This window comes from Thamnophis elegans, chromosome 13 (assembly GCF_009769535.1).
Source record: "Thamnophis elegans isolate rThaEle1 chromosome 13, rThaEle1.pri, whole genome shotgun sequence".
Classification (NCBI taxonomy): domain Eukaryota; kingdom Metazoa; phylum Chordata; class Lepidosauria; order Squamata; family Colubridae; genus Thamnophis; species Thamnophis elegans.
In genome coordinates, this window is record NC_045553.1 from 32,175,487 (window position 1) to 32,199,494 (window position 24,008).

The following is a 24,008-nucleotide window of genomic DNA, read 5'->3' on the forward strand; positions in this document are numbered from 1 at the left end:
TTCTTGTCTACTTTTTCCCCTTAATGCATTTCAAAGACAGAGATGGAGTGAAAGATAACAGCAGTGTTTGCATCTTTCAGTTCTCAACCTCAGTGATATCCCTACACCTTGACCTGGAAAAAGGTCAATTTTATCCTTTTTTTAAAAAAAAGAAAGCTCCATTTTTTAGAAGACATTTTGGAAAGAATACTTCTGCTTATCTTGCAGTAGACCTATAGAATCTCTTTCTTTCCTATCTTCCCAAAGAGGCCACTCTCTGGCTTACTGCTTGCTCTGCTTGTAGAAGGAAGATTTTAAAAAAATGGAAAAGGAAGACTGAAGAGCTGCACAAATCTAGAAACTTAAAAAAAGAGACATTTATTACTTTTCCCCCTCTACTACCATCATTTTTTTCGTTTTGTAAAAAATAAAAAAATAAATACATCGCATCTTTTAAGGTTCCCAAGGTGGACTGCGTCTCCCGTCAACTTCTGTTTCTACGTGATACAGGACATCTGCCAGCGTGTGCTCTACTACAGCGACCCAGCCCATGTCACTGACCTACAAGAAGGGAGAGAGAAAAGGGCGAGTTGCTTTGGTTTAGTGTCCATATAAAAGCCACTAAGACTTGAGTCTGAATCTGCATACTTTGAAAAACAGAATAATAAGAGTCTGCAACAGAATATTAGTCAATCAAACAGTGCAATTCTTGACATGATTTCGAAGGGATGAGAGACCCTGTTATCAGCAATAGCACTTAGACTTATATACCACTTCATAGTGCTTTACAGTCCTCTCTAAGTGGTTTACAGAGTCAACATATTGCCCCCAACAATCTGGGTTCTCATTTGACTGACCTCCGAAGGATGGAAGGCTGAGTCAATCTTCAGTCAGAGAGAATTGAACTGTTGGCAGTCAGCAGAATTAGCCTGCAATACTGCATTCTAACCACTGCACCACAACAGCTCCTTTATTACTCATTTCCTGGTGGAGGGACAAAGGCATTTTGAAAGAGTTCTGCACTCAGTAGTGATAACACACCGGTAATATGTTGCCGAGCCTTTTGCATACTGGCTCGTGCCCTATGGAATACTCGTGCCCACCTTGAGATCTGGCAGGATCCTGCCTCCTTAGCTTTCTAGAAAGCCATTGACAGTTGGCCTTTCCCCCAGGTATTGGGGTAGCAAAGCTGGAGCTTGATGGCCTGTATAAATTTATTATTTTTTTATGCCAGCCATGTCCTTTATAAGGCAACTCTGGATGAATGTGCTTGGATTTTTTCTTGTCTGTTTGTTGGATGATTTTATGCTTGTGTTTTCATTACTGATGTTAGCCACCCGCAGCTGTGTCTCCCAAGATAGGCAGCCCAATAAATGTTTTAAACAAATGAATAGATAAATATAAAGTGCTAGGAGTCACTGAAACCCAGAGTACTTGAAGAGGAAGAATGTCTTTCTACCTTCAGTTACAGCTCTGGGAAAAAAAACAGTCAGATTGTGGAATAGATTTCCTTTAAGTTGGAAATCAAACCGCATCCACATATATTTTTGTCAAAGGATGAAACAGTGTGCCTGTGTACTGTGAATGTGACCATAGCCAAATAGTCCACCAATTGGTGTGAATTCTTAGATTTTTTTTAAAGAAGAAAATCTTGCTGTCAGGATAAATGCACAGCCAACAGAATACAACCTTCAGGAGCTACACATGGTCAGTGCATAACTAGACTGGCAAAGTTATTTCTTTCTTTATCTGTATAATGCGCGTGCGTTATAGCAATAGCAATAGCAGTTCGACTTATATACCGCTTCATAGGGCTTTCAGCCCTCTCTAAGCGGTTTACAGAGTCAGCATATTGCCCCCAACAACAATCCGGGTCCTCATTTTACCTACCTCGGAAGGATGGAAGGCTGAGTCAACCCTGAGCCGGTGAGATTTGAACAGCCGAACTGCAGAACTGCAGTCAGCTGAAGTAGCCTGCAGTGCTGCATTTAACCACTGCGCCACCTTGGCTCTATTTATTCCTACTAGAAACAAAATTAATTTGGCAATGAAACTGAGCTTTTCATTTACATGGAAAATGTTACAGATTACTTGCACAAAAAGCCTTGGATCACGACTTAAAGGCACACATCATTTTGATCATCAACTTACCGGGCGATAACTAATATCTCTTGGTGGGTATTTGAAGTAAGGCCCGAAGTTGATAGAAACCTATGAAAGAGGAAATTTATTTTGGTTTATTTTCATTTATTGCATTGCTCAGTACTGCCTCCTGTTCCTGCAATATTTCAACAGGTATTATTGGGGAAAAAGGATACATCTGGAGAACTATAATGGAAAAGACTGAAGAACAATTTTATCCCAAATAAAGCAATTTCTTTTAAAAAGTGTTAAGTTAAAAAAGGGGGGAGACCTACTTTCTCATATAGATTTACAGGAGTTTTTATGTAAATAATTACAGGAAAGAAGTTACTATGCTGCAAATTTTTCTACTACTATAAAAAAAGTCAGACACTCCTATTTCTATGTTTGTGGCACAGCAAACCCCCTTTTCAGTTATCAGCCTATAAAATATAAGCTTTTTTTCTTAACTAGTACAGGGAGTCCTCGACTTACAACCACAATTATGTCTAAAATTTATGTTGCTAAATGAGAACTTTGTTGAGTGAGTTTTGCTCCATTTTACAACTTTTATTGCCATGTTTGTTAAGTGAATCACTGCAGTTAACTTAGTAACGTGGTTGTTAAGTGAATCTCCCCCATTGACTTTGCTCATCAGAAGGTCGTAAAAAGGGGATCACATGACACCACCACCCCCCCCAGGACCCTGCCACTGTCATAAATATGAACCAGTTACATAAGCATGGGGATGGTGCAATGGTCACAAGTGTGAAAAATGGTCATAAGTCACTTTTTTCAGTGACGTGGTAACTTCAAGTGGCCACTAAATGAACTGTTGTAAGTCGAGGACGACCTGTAAAAAGGCTTCTGCTGAGAAACCAGATAACAGCCTTCCTCCAGAAATCTGCATTTCTGCACATGCCAAAAATATATTTATTTATTTACTTATTTATTTCTCTCTCTCTTTCTCTCTCTCTTTCCTACTAGCCAGGTTTTTAAAATGTTATCTATTTTTCTCTCCCTGGTCCAGTGGCCCCCAATATTTTGGGCATCAGTACTCATTTCGTGGAGGCAGGTTTTTCCGCAGACCTGAGGGGACGTGCTTTCGCGTGCTGCCTGCATCCACCGGGTGTGGCTTGGCTTGTTTGTGTGATCCAGTTTCCAGCATGCCACAGTCCGGTGTCGGTTCACGGACTGAGGCTTGGAGACCTCTCCAGTCACCTCTTCCAAGTAACAGCTCCACAGCATCCATCCTTATCTGCTTGTAAAAGGTTAGTGGACGGGAGGCTCATCTCCTCTGCCTTTAGAAAGTCCCGTGGCTGCTCATCATGGGACTGAAAATGCCACAATAGCTGATTTGAACTAAGCAGGGGAGTCAACGCTGAGTGCATTGGGAGAAATATTTGCCTAAGTCAGCCTTGTATTTATCAACATTGGTCTAGGAGCTGTCTGTGGCTAAGAGAGTTTACAATGGCATATAGACTAATGCAGAGGTCTCCAAGCCTCAGTCCGTGAACCATGCCCAGTTTCCAGCATGCCACAGTCCGGTGTCGGTTCACGGACTGAGGCTTGGAGACCCTTGCATTAGTCTATATGCCATTGTAAACTCTCTTAGCCTCAGACAGCTCCTAGACCAATGTTGATAAATACAAGGCTGACTTAGGCAAATATTTCTCCCAATGCACTCAGTGTTGACTCCCCTGCTTAGTTCAAATCAGCTATTGTGGCATTTTCAGTCCCATGATGAGCAGCCACGGGACTTTCTAAAGGCAGAGGAGATGAGCCTCCCGTCCACTAACCTTTTGCAAGCAGATAAGGATGGATGCTGTGGAGCTGTTACTGGGAAGAGGTGACTGGGGAGAATGGGGGCAGGCCCAATCTCTCATCAACAGATGTATCATTGATCCCTTGTGCTTGGATGAGCCTGCTTTCAGGGGTCAGGCCTTCCCACATTGTATCAAGCCCCAAAGCAACCAGATCTGAAAGAACTGAGCCCCTCAGCTTCTACATACCGTGCAGCCTTTGTACAGAGATACTGCAGGGAAATAAACACCTTCAAAAATATCTCTGTATGCAACTCCTTGACTGGCACCATTCTTATAGAAGATTATCTAAAAGAGACAAACATTTGTCACCACAAGTAGCAGAGTGCAACTATAATCTTTGGAGATTTTCACTCTGACCTGCAACGTGCCCTTTTTTGCATTTGTGGCTTAATAGCACATGGCACATAGACCCTTCAGGTTGCACCCTCTGTTCTCCTAAAAATGCAGAAAGGGCTTCTGTAGAGCATCCAAGAGACAAATAACATCAAAAGATCTGACTCTCCTATTTTATAAAAATAGAAAACTATTTTTGGTGTTACAGAATTCTTAAGAAAATGTTCTTAAGAATTTGCTGAGATTAGAGATGGACAATGTACAGTTTTATGCGATCTTCGAAATGCAGCTGACGAAGCTCTTTCTGCGGTTGGAATACTATTCAGGAGCCTCAGTTCTCCCCAAGTTCATTTACAATAATCAGAGAATCGTTTAAAGTCTTATGACAGGCACAAGGGAGGGAAATGGGAGGGGGGGCTAGGAGGGGGGGGAAAAAACACCAGCTTTCCAAAACTGAATTACATATCATATAAAATACCCAAGCAAAGTTTTGAGTAGTATATTTTCAAATAGTATTTCTGAGGGGAAGAGCTTTTGACAGCCGTCCACAGAAACCACAAATTTCTACTCTTCTTGTAGAAGATACTTGACTGAAAATATACAAACTCTTCACAATCGTGCTGAGCACAGAGACAAAGCAAAAATCTTATAGGGCGACTCCAACAAACAATTGATTCTGATTCAGAGTTAGTTACCAAGGCCTATCATAAATTTATACTGTGATTTAAGGCAGAGAGAGGAATATGCAGCCCTCCTGATATCATCGTCCTTCCCACATTCCTCTGCACTGGCTGAAACTCAAGATTTGCAACTCAGTCATTTCTGAAGAGGTCCAGGTCTCTCTCCTATTTTAGCATTTGCCTTCTCCAAACCAGATCTCACTGAATAACCCAGAGCAGAGGCTAGGTAGCACCTTTGTTCTTTTATTTTTGGTGGGGGTGTGGGGTTACTTTGAATTTCTGCACTGAGGCAGTGCATTAGACGTAAAAGGCCTCTTCCAATTCTACAACGTGCAATTCTTTTCAGCAGCCCAGTCTGCTTCTAAAGACCAACTTACTTGGCTTCCCAGAGCTTGCTTTAAACTTTTCTCAGCTTTATCCACAAAGTCCTTCTCTTCAAAGTACAAATAGCTTTTGAACTTGATCAAAGCCTAAGGAGGACATGTGGGAGAAGACATCAAAGCCAGAAATTCATTTGTAAAACAATGAGACAGAAATGCAACTGCTGGTTATTGACACAAATGTGACTTCAAGTGATTAATTCAACAATTATGCAACAGAAGTCGCCACCTTCAGCAAGAGTAGAAACATTCATGGATTGTGGTGAGCACATGGGCAACTATCAAATATCAAGGACTGCAAATATGAACTGAACTTTAAGATACATTGCAAAGATCTGCATCCTGAAAAGTCAAGATAGAAATCTATTTCAGTAAAACAAGAAAATTAGCAGCCCGTTTTCATTCCTGCTTGTTATTTGCTTGCAATGCATTATTCTGATCAAGACAGATAAGCTCCTTCCTAGCTTAATAAAAAGTATAGAACACCCTCAATTATTTCTGTTGCAGTGTGAATGGAGAGCTCAGTATTCAAGAAGGCATTTGTTAGGGATGGTTTAGTTTTGATTTCTGCACCAGGCAGGAAGAAACCCATCTACTTGAGAACCAGTTTGATCTAGACACCAGGCTAGAAAACAGGAGATTGTGAGTTCAAGACTGGCATTATCCATGAAACCAAGCTGGGTCACTTTAGGCCGGTCACTGTCAGCCCAACTCACCTCACAGAGTTGTTGTGGGGACTCTAGGAGAAAAGAGTTTAGATATGTTCACCACCTTCAATTATTTATAAAAATAATAAAGGTGGAATATGAATTAAAGAAACAAGCAAATACTTGGCTGTCTATGTATGCACAAAGTAAGTTTTACATATTTAAAGTACCTATGCCAGTTTTTTAAATATAAATAACACTTATGATCCTAAGATATGCTGCCCCATTAGACTCCAAGTTTATTCTAGAATTTCAGTGACAAACCCCAGAGCTCTTATGGCATCCTATGGAAATGCCCAGCCAGCTCTATTAAAATGAGGCTTAATTAGAAGACCCACCTTGTCTTTATAGGTATCTGGCAGGGATTTAGCTGTTTCTGTCTCTTCAGGAAGGCTGACAAAAAACCCAAGCACGTCTCCCTGGCCGTAACCTGATGAATAGTGTTTACCGATGGACTGGTGGAACTTTGTCCCTTTCTTGCTACGCCAGGAGTAACTGAATTTGTCGTAACCTAGAGGAGCTTGAAGGTTTCCTGTAGAAAACAAAACGTTACATTTGTCAAGTACTTGATTGCATTTGTCTACAGAATGCTTCAAAATGTTATGGGGGTGGTTATTTTAGTAGAAGAAGATGAATTTGGTTCCTGGCTAGCCGATCCTGGTACCTTGAATGGTACAGCTGCTTCTATGTGTATCCTTGCCTATGCAACAAGCATGTATGGATTACAAGCCTTGTTTAGCAAAACAATTAGGGAAGGAGTCAGGTCATAAATGTTATATTTGCACTGGTTTGGAAAGCTCAGGACCTGCTAGTCCCAGGAAACAGGCTATGTTAAATGAAATTGAAGGGCATATCCTGAAACAGAGGCAAAGAAGGAATTAAGCAATTCTGCTTTCTTCCTATTGTCTATCCCCTTCTTGCCATCCGCTCCCATTTGTGGACCAATCGTTTAGCCTAGCCCATCAAAGAGAAGGACAAGGGGAAACATGACAACTGTCTTCCAGTACTTGAGGGGACTGGTTTGTTTCCCAAAGCGCTAGAGGGAAGGACAAGAAGCAATGAAGAGTAGCCTGTTGAAGAGAAAATCCAATCTAGAAGGAGGGGAAATTTTCTGACAGTGGGAACAAGTGTTCATTGGAATAGATTGCCTCCCAGAGCTGTGGGTGCTCCATCCCTGGAGGTTTTCAAAAAACAGACCGGACAACTATTTGACTGGGATGGTATAAAGTCTCCTGCCTTAAGCAGGGTGTTGGATTAGAAGACTTCTGAGGTCCCTTTAGCCCTATGATTCTATGTTCTACGGATTTTTATTTTCTTTTAATGACCCTGTAATCCCTTGCATTGGGATAGAGTCGGGGCGACTGAACGGAGCCGAGCATTTGCTGGCCAGATGCCCTTCCTGGCACCTATGCAGTGTTCGCAGGAGACAATTACTCATTGTGCTCAGAAAGAGAAATAACTGCTGCTACCTGAGATCGAACTCACAGCCTCCTGATTGCGAGGCAAGAGCTCCACTTCTAGGCCACCGTGCTGTGATTCTATGTTCTATGGATAAGGAAGATGAAAAGGAGAAAAGATCTGTGACAAACCCCTTTTCCCAATGCCTGCAACATACCCCGATGTCCTCAATGGAAGAAAGTGACAGGTCGCAAACTAATGAAAGAAGGAGAAGCAGCTTACCTAAAGGCTGAGACCACCCAAGTCTGGCAGCTGTATCGGGTGGCATCTCATCCACGGATATTTCAAAATACCAGGCCCCCTTTCGCACCCCATGGGAAGCTCGTACCATCGAGTACCCTTTTTCTCCAATGACTGTCAGCCTGTCATCTGAGATCTTCAGCTGAGGAGCTGCAGGATGAGTGGGAGAAAGGCAAAGAACGATAAACATATGTGTAAGTGCTAATCATGAAGAAATGAAACAAACCCCAGGAACAGAAAGTCTCTGAAGTATCACTACTCTCCTCTCTGCTGTGTCACACTTTCCTGGTACAGTTTGTTTAATACAATCTGTGTATTTTGATTGGCAGCCAACAACATACGATGTGAACTTCTAATCCTTATTTTTATCGCACTGATGTTTTCAGTTTGTCAAGTTGATTAGCAATTATTGACAAATCCTGACTCCAAATACAATGTATTAGGCTAGTCTGACAGTTCCAAAATTTATTTTTTCCAAGGAATTATTCTTAGAAAGCGTATAGTCAGTCAGAAAATGTTCTGATATAAGGAAGAAACGTGTATTTTTGCAAACTATCTTGTGCAATGCAAATGAAATGTACTGGATATTTTATTTGGAGGAAATTTCCAAACCAATCTTTGTGCCATTGCAACAGCTCTCTAGAACTCTGTGGCTCTTCAAGATATTGAAGATATTAAAAGGTCTTTCCCTGAAAATGCCGGGAATTGAACTATGGATTTTTAAAGTACAAACAAGCTCATTAATTACAACCATCACTCAAAGATGTTTTTAATTATGCATTGCTTTGCAATTAAAAAAAAAGCCAAACGGACAGGCTTCCTGAATTCCTATGATGATCCTTGCTGTTTTTCCTCCCCACCTCCACCCCCATATGACTCTTCCATACAATTCCACAAATAAGATCATCTTCTCTTATGCTCCCTTGAGATAGCTCTATGATCGACTTAGGTAAAATCCCAAGATCACATTGCCAAGATCTGTGACACACAACTTTGAAGGCTGGTTTTCTTTTTACAAAACAGCCTCACTCTTAAGAAACACAGGGGGGAAAAAAATCAGTTTTGCACAATCCCTGCTTTTTAACCATCCCTGGCCACCAGATGCGGGAAACATCCAATGAGATCGAGCAGCTTGGTACCTCGGTCATGCAGAGCTAGAAGGACCCGTTCGTAGAGGCAGGCTCTGTAGAGATCTCCAGGGATAGGCTTTCCTGCCCAGCAGTCTAGCTCCAACTTCTCTGGGTCAGGAGCATGGGGATCTGGCTCTGCCAAAATGTAACGATACCCGTCCTTATTAAAAGGGTGCTCCAAAGGATAGCCATGGGGTGGAAGACGCTGAGCGGAGAACAAAGGATCACTGCGGAAACAAAATGAACCAATAAAAGGCAAATCTTTCTCAGTCTTCCAAGCAAGGAAAGAAAGAGGAACAGATCCTTTTGCTTCATTAGTGTTGATCACCATCATAATTTTAATTTTCCATCTAGGCATACCAGAAAGTGGCCACAAATTACCTAAAGAAAAATATAAGTAATGTAAATGTGATACAACAGCAACAAAGTAGTAAAGATCAAGAAGAAGAGTGTATCAATACTTTTTATAAAAGCAGAAGGGCTGGTTGTGACTCACAAATCATTGCTTTCCATAGTTTGCTGCCAACCCATAGAAACTACACAAAGACAACTTAAACAACAGTCTCTGATAGCAGCTATAAAAGGTCTTTATGCTCAGATATACATGTGAAAGTCCCTCAGATGTTTTTACTGTCATGTTCTTTCCACATCAACATAGTGTACAAATGATTCAAGATTTTCTGCACTGATATTCTAGACTATGAGCTAACTCGGCGTTTTTTGAACTGGGCAATTTTAAGATGCTAAGTCTACACATCTGAAAGTTGCCAAGTTTGAAAAACCTGGCATAAGTGATTCCCTCTTGGTAGGAACACTGTGCAGAAAGGCAATAAATGAATAAATAACAATACAGGTACTCTTTGACTTGCAGCCACAATTGAGCCCAACATTTCTGTGGTTAAGCGAAACAGTTGTTAAGTGAGTTTTGCCCCATTTTACAACCTTTCTTGAATTGAATTGAATTGAATTTATTATATTTCTATGCCGCCCTTTTCCCCAAAGGGGACTCAGGGCGGCTCACAACCCAAGTCAAAGGGGGGGGGGGTACAAATAAGGAATAAAAAAGACGAACAGAACAATACCACAATTAAAAGCACACAACAACCATACCATTCGAGGGGGGGCAAAAGCTCATTAGCCATAATTTCTTGCCATAATTTCTTGCCATAATTGTTACATGAATCACTGCAGGTGTTAGTAACACAGTGCTTTAAGTGGTTTCCTCATTGACCTTGCTAGCCAGAAGATCCTAAAGGGTGATCACATGCCCCCAGGACACTGCAGCTATCAGAAATATGAACCAATTGCCAGGCATCCAAATTCTGATCACATGACCATGGAGATGCAATGGTTGTGTGAATAATGGTCTTACGTCACTTTTTCCCCCAGTGATGTTTAATGGTTGTAAGTCAGGACTATCTGCTCACAGAATGATATTAATTATTCTCTTTTCCCCATGTTTTCTGTATCAAGACAAATTCTCGAGACTTACCTCCTAGTTTTCTTGGCTGTTCCTGTAGTTCCTCCTTCTTGCTGCTTGCGTTTGGCCCCTCTTCCTTTCCCACTAGTTCCCGGCACAAGACTCCCTTGGAAAGAGAAACACCACAATCGTATGTCATCTGTTGATATGATTGGGGAATCAGCCCTAATTCCCTTTGGGTACCTTTGAACTACAACAAGGCCAAATGGGGAGCAGAATTTCACTGCTCTAAAAAAACCCAGTATGTTTTGTTCACTTCCTGGCCTATTCTAACTTGGGAACCAAAAATGGTATTTTGCGCGAGACACAAGCAACACCATCATGTATGTCATCGGGGCTCAATTGTGGTGGTAAGTCAAGGACCACCTATATGAAATCAAAAGCAATAAGTATGAAATCAGTTCCCGTTTAAGGAAACACAGCCCTTAAAGGGAATATTATCTTCTCTACTACCACCAATTAATTTGAAATACAGGTAAGTCCTCGACTTACAACCACAACTCAAATTTTGGCGACCTGAACCCGACATTTCTGCTGCTAAGTGAGGCAGGTGTTAAGTGAATTCTAACCATTTTACAACCTTTCTTGTCATCGTTGTTAAATGAATTGCTGTGGTTGCTTGGTTAGTAACCCGATGGGTTAAGTGACTCTGGTTCTCCCATTGACTCTGTTGTCAGAAGGTCCCCAAAGGGGATCACATGACCCAGGGACACTGCAATCGTCATAAATATGAGTCAGTTGCCAAGCGTCTGAATTTTGATTACATGACCATCATGTGACAGCAAAAAAAAATGTTCATGTCACTTTTCTCAGTGCCGTTGTAATTTTGAACAGTCACCAAATGAGCTGTTTTAAGTGGAAAACTATTTGCACATATAAACCTACCTTTATTGCAAGGTGGGTTTGCTTATAAAAAAAAATAACGGCTTCTTCTCTTTGCATCAGTGGAGTGTCAACTTCCTACCTGAATTCAGGCAAGAGAGTCTTTATCACATGGAGTTGGACTATTTCCAGGCTGGCTTAAGCATTTTTTTCAAAATCAAGAAGAAGTGATTTGGGGCTTCAGTAGACTATAAACACTTGAACTGTTTACTACTGACATCTGGGTAATACGAGGATACTGAATTTTATCACCCAAACAGTATTATGACTGGAGACAGTCTTAGACTAAGCTGAAGCAGATAAGCAAACGTTGTCCAGACATGATTTATTTTATTAAGGGCAACTCAGACAGTGTCCTCAAAATAATCAAATATGTATTGTGACATCACATTGCAGGCTCTGCCACTGATTTGTCTGTGATGTTATGACACGGATACAGAAGGAGTTGGCATTCTGACATTTCAAGGTTGTGACACACTTTTTGTCATTTGCTCCCAACCACGTGTAAAATACAATGGTTAGATCAAATGAAACAAATCACATTTTGACACAGCATATCTCTGAACCTTGCCAGTGTTTTACTAACCAGTAAACTTTGTGTCTGAATAGAGTTTTTCACTTGTCCAAGATCAAACTCCATGAACCAGCCTTCTCTTAGGACTGTGTAGTAAGAACATACTAATTAAGTGGGGTAAAAACTGATTGTCTACATTCAGAAGGCAGCGTTGTATGAATGATTTTAGCAGCCTATTCAGATAAAGAGCCAAAACTTGTTTTTTCTAAAGTACATTTTCCACCAATATTTTTAAGTTTATAGGTAGTCCTCAATTTACGACCATAACTGGGCCTGCAAGCAGTTGGTAAGCAGATCATCATGGGTTAGGGTTAGGAAGCCACCATTGGAACTTCAAACTCTGGTCGTACATTTCTTGGGGGGGGGGGGAGGGCGGTTGTAATTTCAAATGGTTGCTAAGTGACTAGTCATAAGTGGAGGATTACCTGCATACAATAAAGCTACACAACCTTATACAACCTTACGCTATACAAAAACCCCAACAAAGATTCTTCCTATTTTACACAGGAAGAACCGAGGTTATATATCTACATACTTGCATCCAAACCTCTTCCACAGAAACCAAATCAATCAATTAAATTGGATTAAAATTCAATTTTTTATATAATCAATGAAATGAAGAATATGGCTTTTAAGCATTGCAAGTACTTCATATTAAATTTTTAAACATTCCACTTACAAATTTATGTGGTAGGCTTGGGATTAATTAATTAACTTAGTTTCTACGACAATTTGGCCAAACAAAACAAAGGGGTGGGGGTGGGGAGGCTTTTCACACAATACTTAAGTTTTAGGAAGCTGAAAAGCAAATATTCACCTCCCAAAGAGGCTCCACCTGTAAGAACAGAAGTTGCACCATGTTGTTGTCGAGTTATAACATGAAAACAAAACACCATAACATGAAATGGAGATTAAACAATAATACCCACCCTTGTGTGTCTGTTCAGAAATCAAAGTCATTGGAAATTCATTTAATGAATTTAAGGCTGAGAATGTCTCTGTTCCTTTTCTCCTTGGGTTCCCTCTCAGAAATGGAGGAAGGGGCTTTTACTGCCAGCATGAAAACAGGCTAAGCAGAGGAGGGACAGAACAACCAGGGGGCTTGGGTCTTTATTCTTGCTGCTGTGGAAGCATGAAACTTCCAAGGTTACCATGAAATCCGAATGGATTGGCAGGAAAGGACTTTACTTCTCAGCCAACCTTTTCATTATTCCCTGCATGGGACTTATCTACAATGGTAACTGAATCCAATAATTAGAGAGAAATCAATTTTTATTGAGCCTCTTTAATTTGCATTACCCTTAGAATAGGATTAGGTGAGATTTAATCCTTAGAGAAAGTTCTTGTACAAGTCCCACTGAAATCAATAAGGGGATCTTTAGGAGTAGAAACATACTTCCAGATGAGTTTGGGAAAGATGGGTGTTTGCAAAAGTGCTTTTGTTTTAATGGCAACAGCACTTTCTGATTTTTCTTTAAGACATTTTGTTTCTCATTGAAGAAGCTTTTTCAGTTCTTGGATGAGAAAGGAAATGTCTTTTTTTAAAAAAACAAACCAGAAAGTCCAGTAGCCTTTAAAATAAAAGCATTTTTTTGAAAACCATGATCTGGATGAATGAGAACCTCCATAGATTAAGTTAGAGAGTAAGTAAGATGCACAATCACAGATTCATGCTGTAAAAAGTAACAAGCTTGAATGAACTTTTTTTCCAATTTAAGATTACATTTTTAAATTTGCCAGACTGTTTTTCTAGTTGACGCAACAATTATTAAATGGGGCGGGAGGTTGTTAGCCAAATTACATTCTCCAATTCTGAAAAAGAATCCATATAGTTTCTTATAATAAATAACACAGATTCAAGCACATACACATATGGTATGCCTCTTCATGTAAACATAACCCAGAAAGAATTCTTCAACATAGCTTCTAATCTTACATAATTCAAAATCAATTCAATAAAGATGTATTCCTATGAACATTTAACTGGGAGTTTATCCCATTTAATACAGTGGAACTTTTAAGCTATCAGGCATAGGACTGCAATCTAATTTAACTATTTATTTATTTGTTTACTGCTGTAACATACAAAAAAAGAACAAAAAATTAAAAACCTAAACAAGAAACAAAAAAAAAATAATGGATGTAAACTTAATTATATTTGGATTTATAAAGAAAATATGTTCAACTACAGAATCTGAGGATTGAAAATTTGAAAGTCTTGTTTCCTCATTTCAGAAAAAAATTAAATAAACAAACTCACCATTTAGATTTCCACTAGTAGATACAGTAGTACTCTGTTTTTGGTTATCATATGCAGGACCAATATTAGCAAGGTCCTAAAAAGAAAGCAAAGTGTATTTCTTTAAACAAGCAAAGAAAACTTTCAGACACTTTTCTAATTCGCAACTGTTTCAATTGGTTAAGATTTGAAAGCTGTCAACACACCCTATAATTTACAATTCCTGTTCTCTCAGAAAGGAATCCCACTATGTGGTGGATTTTTTTCCGAGGTAAATTTTACAAATTAGTGCAAGCAATTTCAGTCATTCAAAAAAAACAAAAAAAAAAAACCTAGCATCCTACTAGTGAGTCAATCATTGAACAACAACTAAATGGAAAACTTTTTAAAATAATTTTCCAGCAACATTTTGAAATGTGCATCTTTGGCCTGCGAGAAAGAAATAGTCTATGTGAGGATGTCTACCCCCAGGTTTCAAGGAAGGACATTGTGTCCTACTACCTACCAGTGAAAGGTGTTGCTTCCGCTCAAATGGTTGTTTTCTCTTTCTCCCCAAAACTGTAATCTTCTGGGTTATATTTGCCCAACTGGAACTTTTCTACCTTCCTAGAACCTTTCATTGCTCAGAAAAAGTCCAAATGTAAAGTCTTACTCGGTATTATCTATATTTAGATAATACCTGTGATGAAATTTTGCCAGCATACTGAAATAGGTTCTATATCACTGAAATTACCTGGTCTAAGAGTCCAAATTTGGGGTAATCTTCTTCTGGATCTTTGCTACCTGGATCTGGATGCTCTTTTACCAAAAACACATCTCTTTCTTTACACTAGAATAAAGCATTCAAACAAGATTGATTCAAACACCTCCTGCAGAGATCAGATGCAATTCATACAGTCCAAAATTGAATGATATAAACTTCTGCACCAGTGAGAGAGAAATTGAATTACAAAACAAAATGTATTAACTCATCTACTCACTAATGTGTTTTCTCCCAATTCGTAATCAAACTTGATCAATAAGAAAAATGGCAGTTTTGTACATCTTGACTTACCATTGTCTTTACAATATTGTTTGGCCAAGTCATTTTTCCTGGTCTTTGTCGTGTTGTCATACATTCCCAGTACTTATCAATAAATGGTATAATATCCTGTTTGGGGAAAAAAAATCAAATATAATGACGACAGGGAAGTTCACAGCCAAGGCAATTTACCAAGTTTAACTAACTGCCTATTATATGTCTTTTCATTATAAGAGAGAGATTTAAAAATATAAACAGGGTTAAGCTAAATGTACTGAAGCAAGCTGAAAGCTAAAACATATGAAGAAAGGTTGTAGGAATTGGGTATGTCTAGTTTAATAAAAATGAGTAGAGTTGACTGATAGTGGTGTTCCAATATTTAAACGGCTGCCACAAAGAAGAGAGAGTCAACCTATTCTCCAAAGTATGTGAAGACAGGACAAGAAGCAACGGATGGAAACCTCTCAAGGAGAGAACCAACCTAGACCAAAGGATAAATTTCCAGAAGTTGTGGGTGATACAACACTGGAGGTTTTATCATCACAACACCTCTAAGGTCCCTTCCAACTGTGTTATTCTGATAAATTGATATTAGTTTGCTCTAAAAGACCATTTTGCTTTCCCACACAAAAGGGAAGGTACAGATTAAACAGAGCTAAAGGCAGTTTCTGTAATTCATTGAGATAGCCTGGAATTCTGAATGGGTGACAAATACATAGAAGGAACAAATTTCACCAAGTTTTAATAGATGTATAATCTGCCTTTCCTCAGAGTAGAATTCAATTAATATATTTATTACATTTTTATACCTCCCATCTCCCCTATAAGGTGACTCCCATTCTCCTTTCTTCATAAGAACCCTTTGAATAAAGTTATTTTGAGATTATTCCTTATTCCTAACCATTACATCATTCATACACACACATTTTGAATCAACAGCATGGCATATGACTGAATGCTCTTCTAACCTACATTCCTGCCAAGAAAATGTAAGTTTTCTATATGAGGAGATGTGTAGCATGAGAGCATGGCTGATCTAATGGCCTCTTATCAGGAGTAAGAAATGATTCTCAACATTCAACAGAATGTACAAAGCTTATTCTCATTAATCTGAAATCACAACACTCACTTCACAGGGGGACAAAAAGTTTAAACCTTCCTAAGAATCCTTGCTATCAAATCAGGCTTCCCTTCATACTTGATACCAGGAAACTGTTCTTGAAGCTGGTTCTGAGAATTTTAGCTCTTGCAAACTTTTGGAAAATACTTTTACTCATCTCTTCTGATAAAGAGATTTCTTTCACCACTCACTAGCAAAATCATGTACTACATGATTTAGCCATTCTAGAGGTCCAAAACAAGAGCAGGGACAACTGATCCATACCTTGTCTTTTGAGAACATGGTTTTGGGGTGTTCGTCTTGCGTCCTTGATTGCCAAGTCAGGTTCGCCAAGGCACTAAGACACATTTCTTTCAAATCTTTAAGAAAAGAGACACAGAGAGGAGACCAGCCTCTTCAATAACATTCTATAGTCTGAAATAAACATCAGGAGTTAAGAGAGATGTGAGTGAAAAAAACGTTATAGAAGGAATTTCAACATTGGTTTAATAATGGGCAAAGAAGAGAGAAAGAGATTATACTGTATATCTTGGGAGTCTTGACTGTGTATAGAGCTAACATGAGAGCTACAATGTTAAATCAGATAAATTCAATAATTTTATGTTCCTTTTGGTTTTGGTGATCCCCAGATAACAACTGAACAAGTGCTACTTAGACTGGTCCTCAAAGTTCTGGCCATCACAGTGCCCCTACAGTCAAATGATCACCATCCATGTGCTCAGCAATCAGCATGTTCTGCAACCAGCCTGGATTTCTGAACCAATGCAGTATCCCGCAGAAACAAGACCAGAATTTGTGACCTTCCCTGACAGCTTCCAACAAACAAAGTAAAATTGGATGCTGGAAGGAAATCAAAAGATATAGTCATGTGCGATCCTGGCTTAATGACTCATGATGATTCATTTAATGGTAATGGGGGACTGCAGAACTGCTGTGGCTAAGCTGTGCAATCATGTGCATTTTACCATTACATCACTTAGTGATGGAAATTCTAGTCCCAATTACTGTTGTTAAGCAAGGACTGTTAAGGCCAATATTTTCAAAAGTGAGCAACCAATAAAGCCAGGAAAGGGAATAGGCAAGTAAGACATCATATGTTTGCATGTAGACCATCTAATCTAAATGGGCTAATGTTATAATCACTGCAGCCCAACAAAGCTGGATTTTGGGTTTTAAAAACCCAGTTTCCTCTGCAGCTATAAAGCCTCTGAAAACAGGTGTAATATTGCCAGTCAGTTTTCAGCCCGTTTCATAGGTATCTCATACAGTGTTCATGGCTTAATAACTTCTAAGATAAAGGATTAAGAGTACTGGAGATAATCCCATTATCTCCAGTACTCTTAATCCTTTATATGAAAGAGAATGAGGAAATATGAAAGAGAATGAGGAAAGGTCAAGAATAGAAACTTTTTTTCTACCAGCGTACTTGCTTGTTTTCTTAAGAAGTATGTGTTCCCACTGTGATGGCAGATGTTGCAATGGAAACTGTAGTTTGTCATAAAAGGAAGGCAGGATCTGAAACAATAATTCAGTGATTGTCCTCAATAAGTCAGATGGAAGAAAAATGTACAATAACTTTATAAACTTGGGCAGGTTACCAAAAACATTTTTTGCAAGACTCTTGCCCACTCACCCATACCTCAAGCATAAATCTAGAGGCAAGATTAATAAAAAATTCTGAAGAGGTACATTAAAAGCTAATTCGCCTACTAAATGCTTAAAGACATCCCAAGCTCCTCTCAAATAGAGTAAAATTGTAGACACACAACCTGACTCCTTCCAACTTTAGCAATTTAGCACCCTGCAGCTCCTCTCCCTCATCAATAGACATAGATAGAGATAATAAACACAAAACAGTTAAGTTTGTTTGATGTTCAGATTACAAAAGAGACCAAAGTCAAGATCTCTGAACATAAAGTCTTCTGGCCAACTACCAAATTTGGAGCAGCGAGAAACACTCTCATAAATCCGATTACCAAGGCACAGACTATTTTCAGATTTTCAGCAGAGCCTGCAATCTGAAGTCAATGCTTGCTTAGCTCCGGTTTTGTCTGAGGTGCTCTATACAGATGGATTAGAATGGTTTCAAATCATGAAGTAGGTAGAGAATAAACCATGGTATCAGTCTGTTTAGTTTATGTGCACTGGACTAAGAATTGGCCTGTAGATGACAGCTCACAAAAACCCTCGGGGTTGCTTTTTTAAGATAAATGCCCTATCACTCTGCTGATTAACTGCATAGATGTTTACAGCTTTAGGATTATTTGTTCACAATGAGCCAGCAAAACAGCATTTCCCCTCTCAGCTTTAACCAAGGCTGTCAAACATTTCAGAGAAATAGCTGCAAACAAGCAGCCTCAAATTTTCATGGAACTGTAAGGAGAAATATATAATGAAATGTTTATTCCATTTGTATGCCGCCCTATCCCGAGAGACTCAATATGTAAAAGATATAAATCTTCACCTGGAAATACGTGCGTGTTCTACTAAAATGGCTGGGCATACTCAAACCCAAATGAATTAAGCTAGAGTTTTCCAATCTCTTTGACTGGTGGAGGGGAGGGAAGAGAGAGGGGATGGTTCTGTATGAGCGGCAGCAACCCTACCACTTCCTTGGCTCAGTTCTGAATGACTTAAGGCCCAGTAGTGAGCCATGGCCTGGCCTTGGGGACCCCTGAATTAAGCATTACAATTTACACAGCACTACTGCCTTAATTAATATATACAGGTCTTAGTGTTCTTAATACAGCAGAGACAAGAAAAGAAGGTCCTCAGCCCCTAACAGCTTAGTAGGAAAATATGTGTATTTAAAAACATCTATAATATTGTGTTACATCATGCTCTGCATAACCACAAATAATCCATCTGTCCAGGTTCACACAATGCAACAAGCCAAAGCCTTACAAATTGGATTATGGTTTAGGGTGATATCTAAATTCAGGCACATGGGAATCACAAAAGAGCCACAATGAATTCTAGAGATATTCAACTGAATCACAGAACTGATACTTTAAAATGGCCTTCTAACATCTTGTGGCAGATGTTAAAAACTGGAAAAAGTTTTGAAAGCCTGGTACATAGCCATTTGATGCTGGTTCATACAATTAAAGTATGCTACCTGAAAAACTCTGGTATTATCATTTTTCTTCTATTAAATGTCTTTTGCAATGTAATAGGAAGCCATTATTTTATTCCTATAAAAGATGGTTTTTTTATATACAGTAATTGCAAATAGTCTATTGCTAAGCAACAAAATAAAGTGAACAATCTCAGTTTTTGTTTGTTTGTAAATAACTATGTAAATAAAGTGTTAATGAAACTAAGCCATGTTTATGTAACAAGGAAAGTTTCGAATTCAACTGATACCCACCAATTATATGAAACCAACCTCAGATATAAGCATTTGCTGCCCTCTTTTGGAAAGACTGGAGAGAATGTTTTGATTACTTCTACTGAACATGTGTCCCTGATCAAGAGAGAGATTCTATTAATATGCTGGTACTACATACGTGGTATCAATGCCAAATGTTTCTGCAGTGAACCACTTGGTGCAAATTCCGCACTGCAGTTCAATCTCTCCAAGTTGTCTTCCATTATCCTCATCCACAGAACTAGCTTGATTATCCATGACTTCTGAACCATCGCCCACACCTTCCTGTAACAACATTTGCATAAAGGTAACAAAAAGCCACCAAGATCAGTTAAAATATTCTCTTTACAGTAAGCATGAATGGTTTGTCTCCCTATGTAACGACTGTATCCCCCCCTACTCAACTTCATGGATTAAATTTCTTTACACTATCTCATTTCACATTTTTTATTACAATCCAGTACATATATCGTGGGAGTTCCTAAGAAAATTTATCAAATCAAGTACCTTCAAATTAATTTAAAGGGTTGAAGGAATTGCATAAATGTCTATATACTTTTTCCCAACAGAATCTTTAAATCCAATCTGCTTCAACTGCAAATTAACACTGCCATTTGGTTTTCAAACTGGAAATAAAAATGCTATCACTTCCAATCTACATACATTTATTAGGAAGATTTTAACATACACATATCAATCATGAAACATGCTTTATATCTACAGTGCAGGTTTTGTTTACACACCAAGGCATCCTTTCCACTGGATGATTCTGTTTCCAGGGTAGCAGTGACATCAGCTAGAGAGGCATCACCTCTGAAAGACATTAAAAGTCATTACTATATGTTTATAACTTGTTTTATTAATTTTAAATGTTTAACAAAATGATTCTAGCATTTAGCATTTTAAAATTAAACAGAACTTGGAGATTTATGTGCTTTTGTTTTACTCCAATATCCCAAAAAGCTGTTTACTTTTATATTTACAGCAAACAACTCCCCCCATTACTAACAGGCAGGAATAACATAGTTCAATAAAATGCTATTGTTAAAAAGCTGAGAGAGAGAGAGAGAGAGAGAGAGAGAGAGAGAGAGAGAGGGAGAGAGAGAGAGAGAGAGAGAGGGAGAGAGAGAGAGAGAGAGAGAGAGAGAGAGAGAGAGAGAAGCTGATTCAAGAGAGAGACAGAGAGACAGAGAGAGAAGCTGATTCAAAGCAAGCTATTTTTTCTTTTTCTTGAAAGCAAATCAAAACTATAGGATGCTATTTTTAACATATTTAGCCATCATCTTATTCTTTTGATCAGAAGTATTTGCTTTGACAAACATTTCATTGACTTGGGAAAATGTAGATCTAGGTGTACAAACCACAGCTTAATTGCAAGAATTTTTTTCAATGGTTCTTAAAAGGGAAGGATTGAGTCATCTCAAGCATTTCTATTCATTAGATTTCCCTTTAAGGTAAGCAGTTAAGGCGGGCTCACTGTGACAGACATTTCAATTTGTTGCCAAATATGCATGTTTTAGTGACATTAAATGTGTAACTCACTTTTTGTCTCACTACAGCATATATAGTAACCATTCCTATAATTTTATCCCCATCATAATTTTGTCATACAGATTAGCTTTGGAGGGACTGTTTTAAGTTTGGTTCTCAGAACAATATACTCCAATTGATCTATGCTCAACTGTTCTCCAAGCACCACATTATGTCTAAACTCAGTGGAAAGTTATAACCCAAAACAGCTATCAAAAGCCACAGTAAAAAGACTTCTCAGTCAGGTAACTATAACAGACCTGAACTGATATTTCCCAATAAAGAAGCAGAGTGAATGTCTTTATCCTGGACTATTTTTCCTTTTAACTCAGTTAATTTCTCAGAATCAATACTCAATGGTTTTAAGCAGAAAAAAATGTCTCTCCCACTATCACTAACCACCTCAGTAGAACCTCTGGGTCACAACCATAATTTGTTCCATAACTTTGGTTCAAACCAATTTGATCATGACTTGAACCTAATTTTGGAAATTTGGCACTTACAAAAAAAAATAGCAATAGCAGTTAGACTTATATACCGCTTCATAGGGCTTTCAGCCCTCTCTAAGCGGTTTACAGAGTCAGCATATTGCCCCCAACAATCCGGGTCCTCAATTTACCCACCTCGGAAGGATGGAAGGCTGAGTCAACCCTGAGCCGGTGAGATTTGAACAGCCGAACTGCTGAACTGCAGTCAGCTGAAGTAGCCTGCAGTGCTGCATTTAACCACTGCGCCACCTCGGCTCTTCTTGGCACAGAAGGGGAAATCAGCGTGAATTTTTTGGTTGGAACCTGATTTGGTCACGGTCAGAGCAGGAATCAAACCCAGGGGCTGTTTTACAATCACTCGTTTAGTGTCAAGTAAACATGTGACTGACAAAAACAAGCTGCAGTCTCATTCAGACTAAGTTCTCCCACTCTTGTAGTCAGGTGCATGGATTTTGGTCCTAAATTTGCACATTGGTTGGAAATTAAATTTCTATTTTCACTGTATTTGTGAATGGTTACTAACCAAAGTAGCCATTAAATAAGAAGAGGAAGCACAGCATGAGATGGGAACTAAGTTATGGTCTAATCAACACCAGCCACATATTGAGGAACAGAAGCAGCAGAGAAGAAATAGTGCTGGAGAAATATCTACCCTGATTCCATAGTAGGAAACAGCTGATGACATTTAACAAGGTACACCATAATCTGTTTATCCATGCTTTAAATATTTCATATGCTGCATGCCTGCTCATGCAACGCATTAAGCCAGAAATTGAGGTATATGCTGCATGCCAGCTGAGCCAAGAGGCAAACAAGCTAACATATCTAGTTATTGGAATCAATAGAGATGAGAGTTCAGGCGGCAGCAAAAGGCGAATGCAGCTGTATGACTATAGCCAACGCCTGCCCTATGGAGAACTTGGGTCTCTATGTTCCCAAAGGAATCTGGAATCTCCACCACCTAAAAACCCACAGGGAACCGGACAAATGGAAGTTGTGAAGATTAAATTAGAGAAATAGTGGCATGATTAATTGCAACTGGCTGGGAATTCCGGTAACTGTAGTCTCAACGTCTGGAAGGGGGACAGGCTCGTTACATCCCGCCATTGAAAGCTTTCCTGCAAAGCCGGGATTCGACAGGCGGGGAGAAAGAACCCGGGGGGAGTTAATTGGGTGGAAAGTCAAAGCTCTGACCAATGAGAAGCGGATCCGAGACCTCCGGCCAATAGGAGTGTCCCGCTGGATTTTAGACTCCTAGCCAATAAAAATGAACATTCCAATTTCGATCTCTTTCACCGCCATATCGCCAGGTCTCACCCGGTCTCCGAGTCCCCTGTTCCCTGCTCAGTTGGTCCCGCAGCTTCCGCAGCCATCGGCTCCGGAACAGCCGGTGGGGTGGCCTCCCCTTCGCCTCCATCCTCAGGCACTGAGGCCCCAACTCCAGCGGACGCCATCTTGCACTAGAAAACACCTCTCGTGGGATTATTCGTGCGTAATCTCGCGATAGCTATTCATCGCGAGGTTACGCCGATTCTCCTACTCCTTTTTTAAAAGGGGCAACGTCACTATCTCTTTTTTTTCCTTAAAAGGGCAATGCTACTTTGTTGCTGACTTGAAATTAGCAACTGGAAAAGTAGCATTGGAAATGTTATATAGAATTGCAGAAACTTTTAGCTCCCTTAATGTCTTCTATTCTTAGTTTAAACCTAATGGGAGGACTTGGGTTCACCTTATGTAGTAATAAAATGGATCACTTTTAATTTCCTTAACTATCCTATCATAATATAGCAGCATATTCGTAACATTGCTATAGTATATTACTGCATTGTAGCATTATTATATTGTTAAATCTATTGTATTGTAATATATTTATGTTTCATATGATACACAAGCATGTGTGTGTATGTATGTATGTATGTGTATATATATATATATATATATATATATATATATATATATATATATACTTAAAGTCAGCATAAATATAACAATATATATATATATATATATATATATATATATATATATATATATATATATATATATGTATATATACATACATATATATATACATATACATATACAGACATACATACATACATACATACATACATACATACATACATATATATATATATATATATATATATATATATATATATATATATATATCCTCTTTGTAGACTTTAGTTCAGCATTCAATACCAGCATTACAGATATTCTTCTAACTAAACTAAACCAGCTAGTGGTACCGGAGCACACTTGTAAGTGGATTATAAATTCCTAACAGACAGAAAGCAGCAGGTGAAGATAAGCAGAATCACATCGGATACCTGCACAATTAGCACAGCCCCCCCCCTCAAGGCTGTGTGCTCTCTCCACTGCTCTCTCTATACCAATGACTGCATCTCATATGATCCATCTATTAAACTACTGAAGTTTGCAGATGA

General features: G+C 39.0%; 1 protein-coding gene across 2 annotated transcripts; it reads right to left on the bottom strand.

The window, feature by feature from the left end:
* ASH2L (ASH2 like, histone lysine methyltransferase complex subunit) lies at window positions 1-23,021 on the bottom strand. Of its 2 annotated transcripts, XM_032229553.1 has the most exons (17): window positions 22,876-23,021; window positions 20,284-20,353; window positions 19,680-19,825; window positions 17,597-17,685; window positions 16,435-16,529; window positions 15,084-15,179; window positions 14,763-14,858; window positions 14,051-14,126; window positions 12,608-12,625; window positions 10,347-10,440; window positions 8,864-9,081; window positions 7,707-7,874; window positions 6,365-6,558; window positions 5,317-5,409; window positions 4,113-4,211; window positions 2,131-2,190; window positions 1-540 (listed from the first exon to the last, which is right to left on the bottom strand). In XM_032229553.1, the coding sequence occupies exons 1-17, from the start codon at window positions 23,010-23,012 to the stop codon at window positions 433-435; spliced, it is 1,857 nt and encodes a 618-aa protein (XP_032085444.1). In that variant the 5' UTR covers window positions 23,013-23,021; the 3' UTR covers window positions 1-432. The 2 variants fall into 2 exon arrangements, with proteins under 2 accessions (XP_032085444.1, XP_032085446.1); XM_032229555.1 differs by lacking the exon at window positions 12,608-12,625.
* Between the last annotated feature and the right edge of the window lie 987 nt (window positions 23,022-24,008).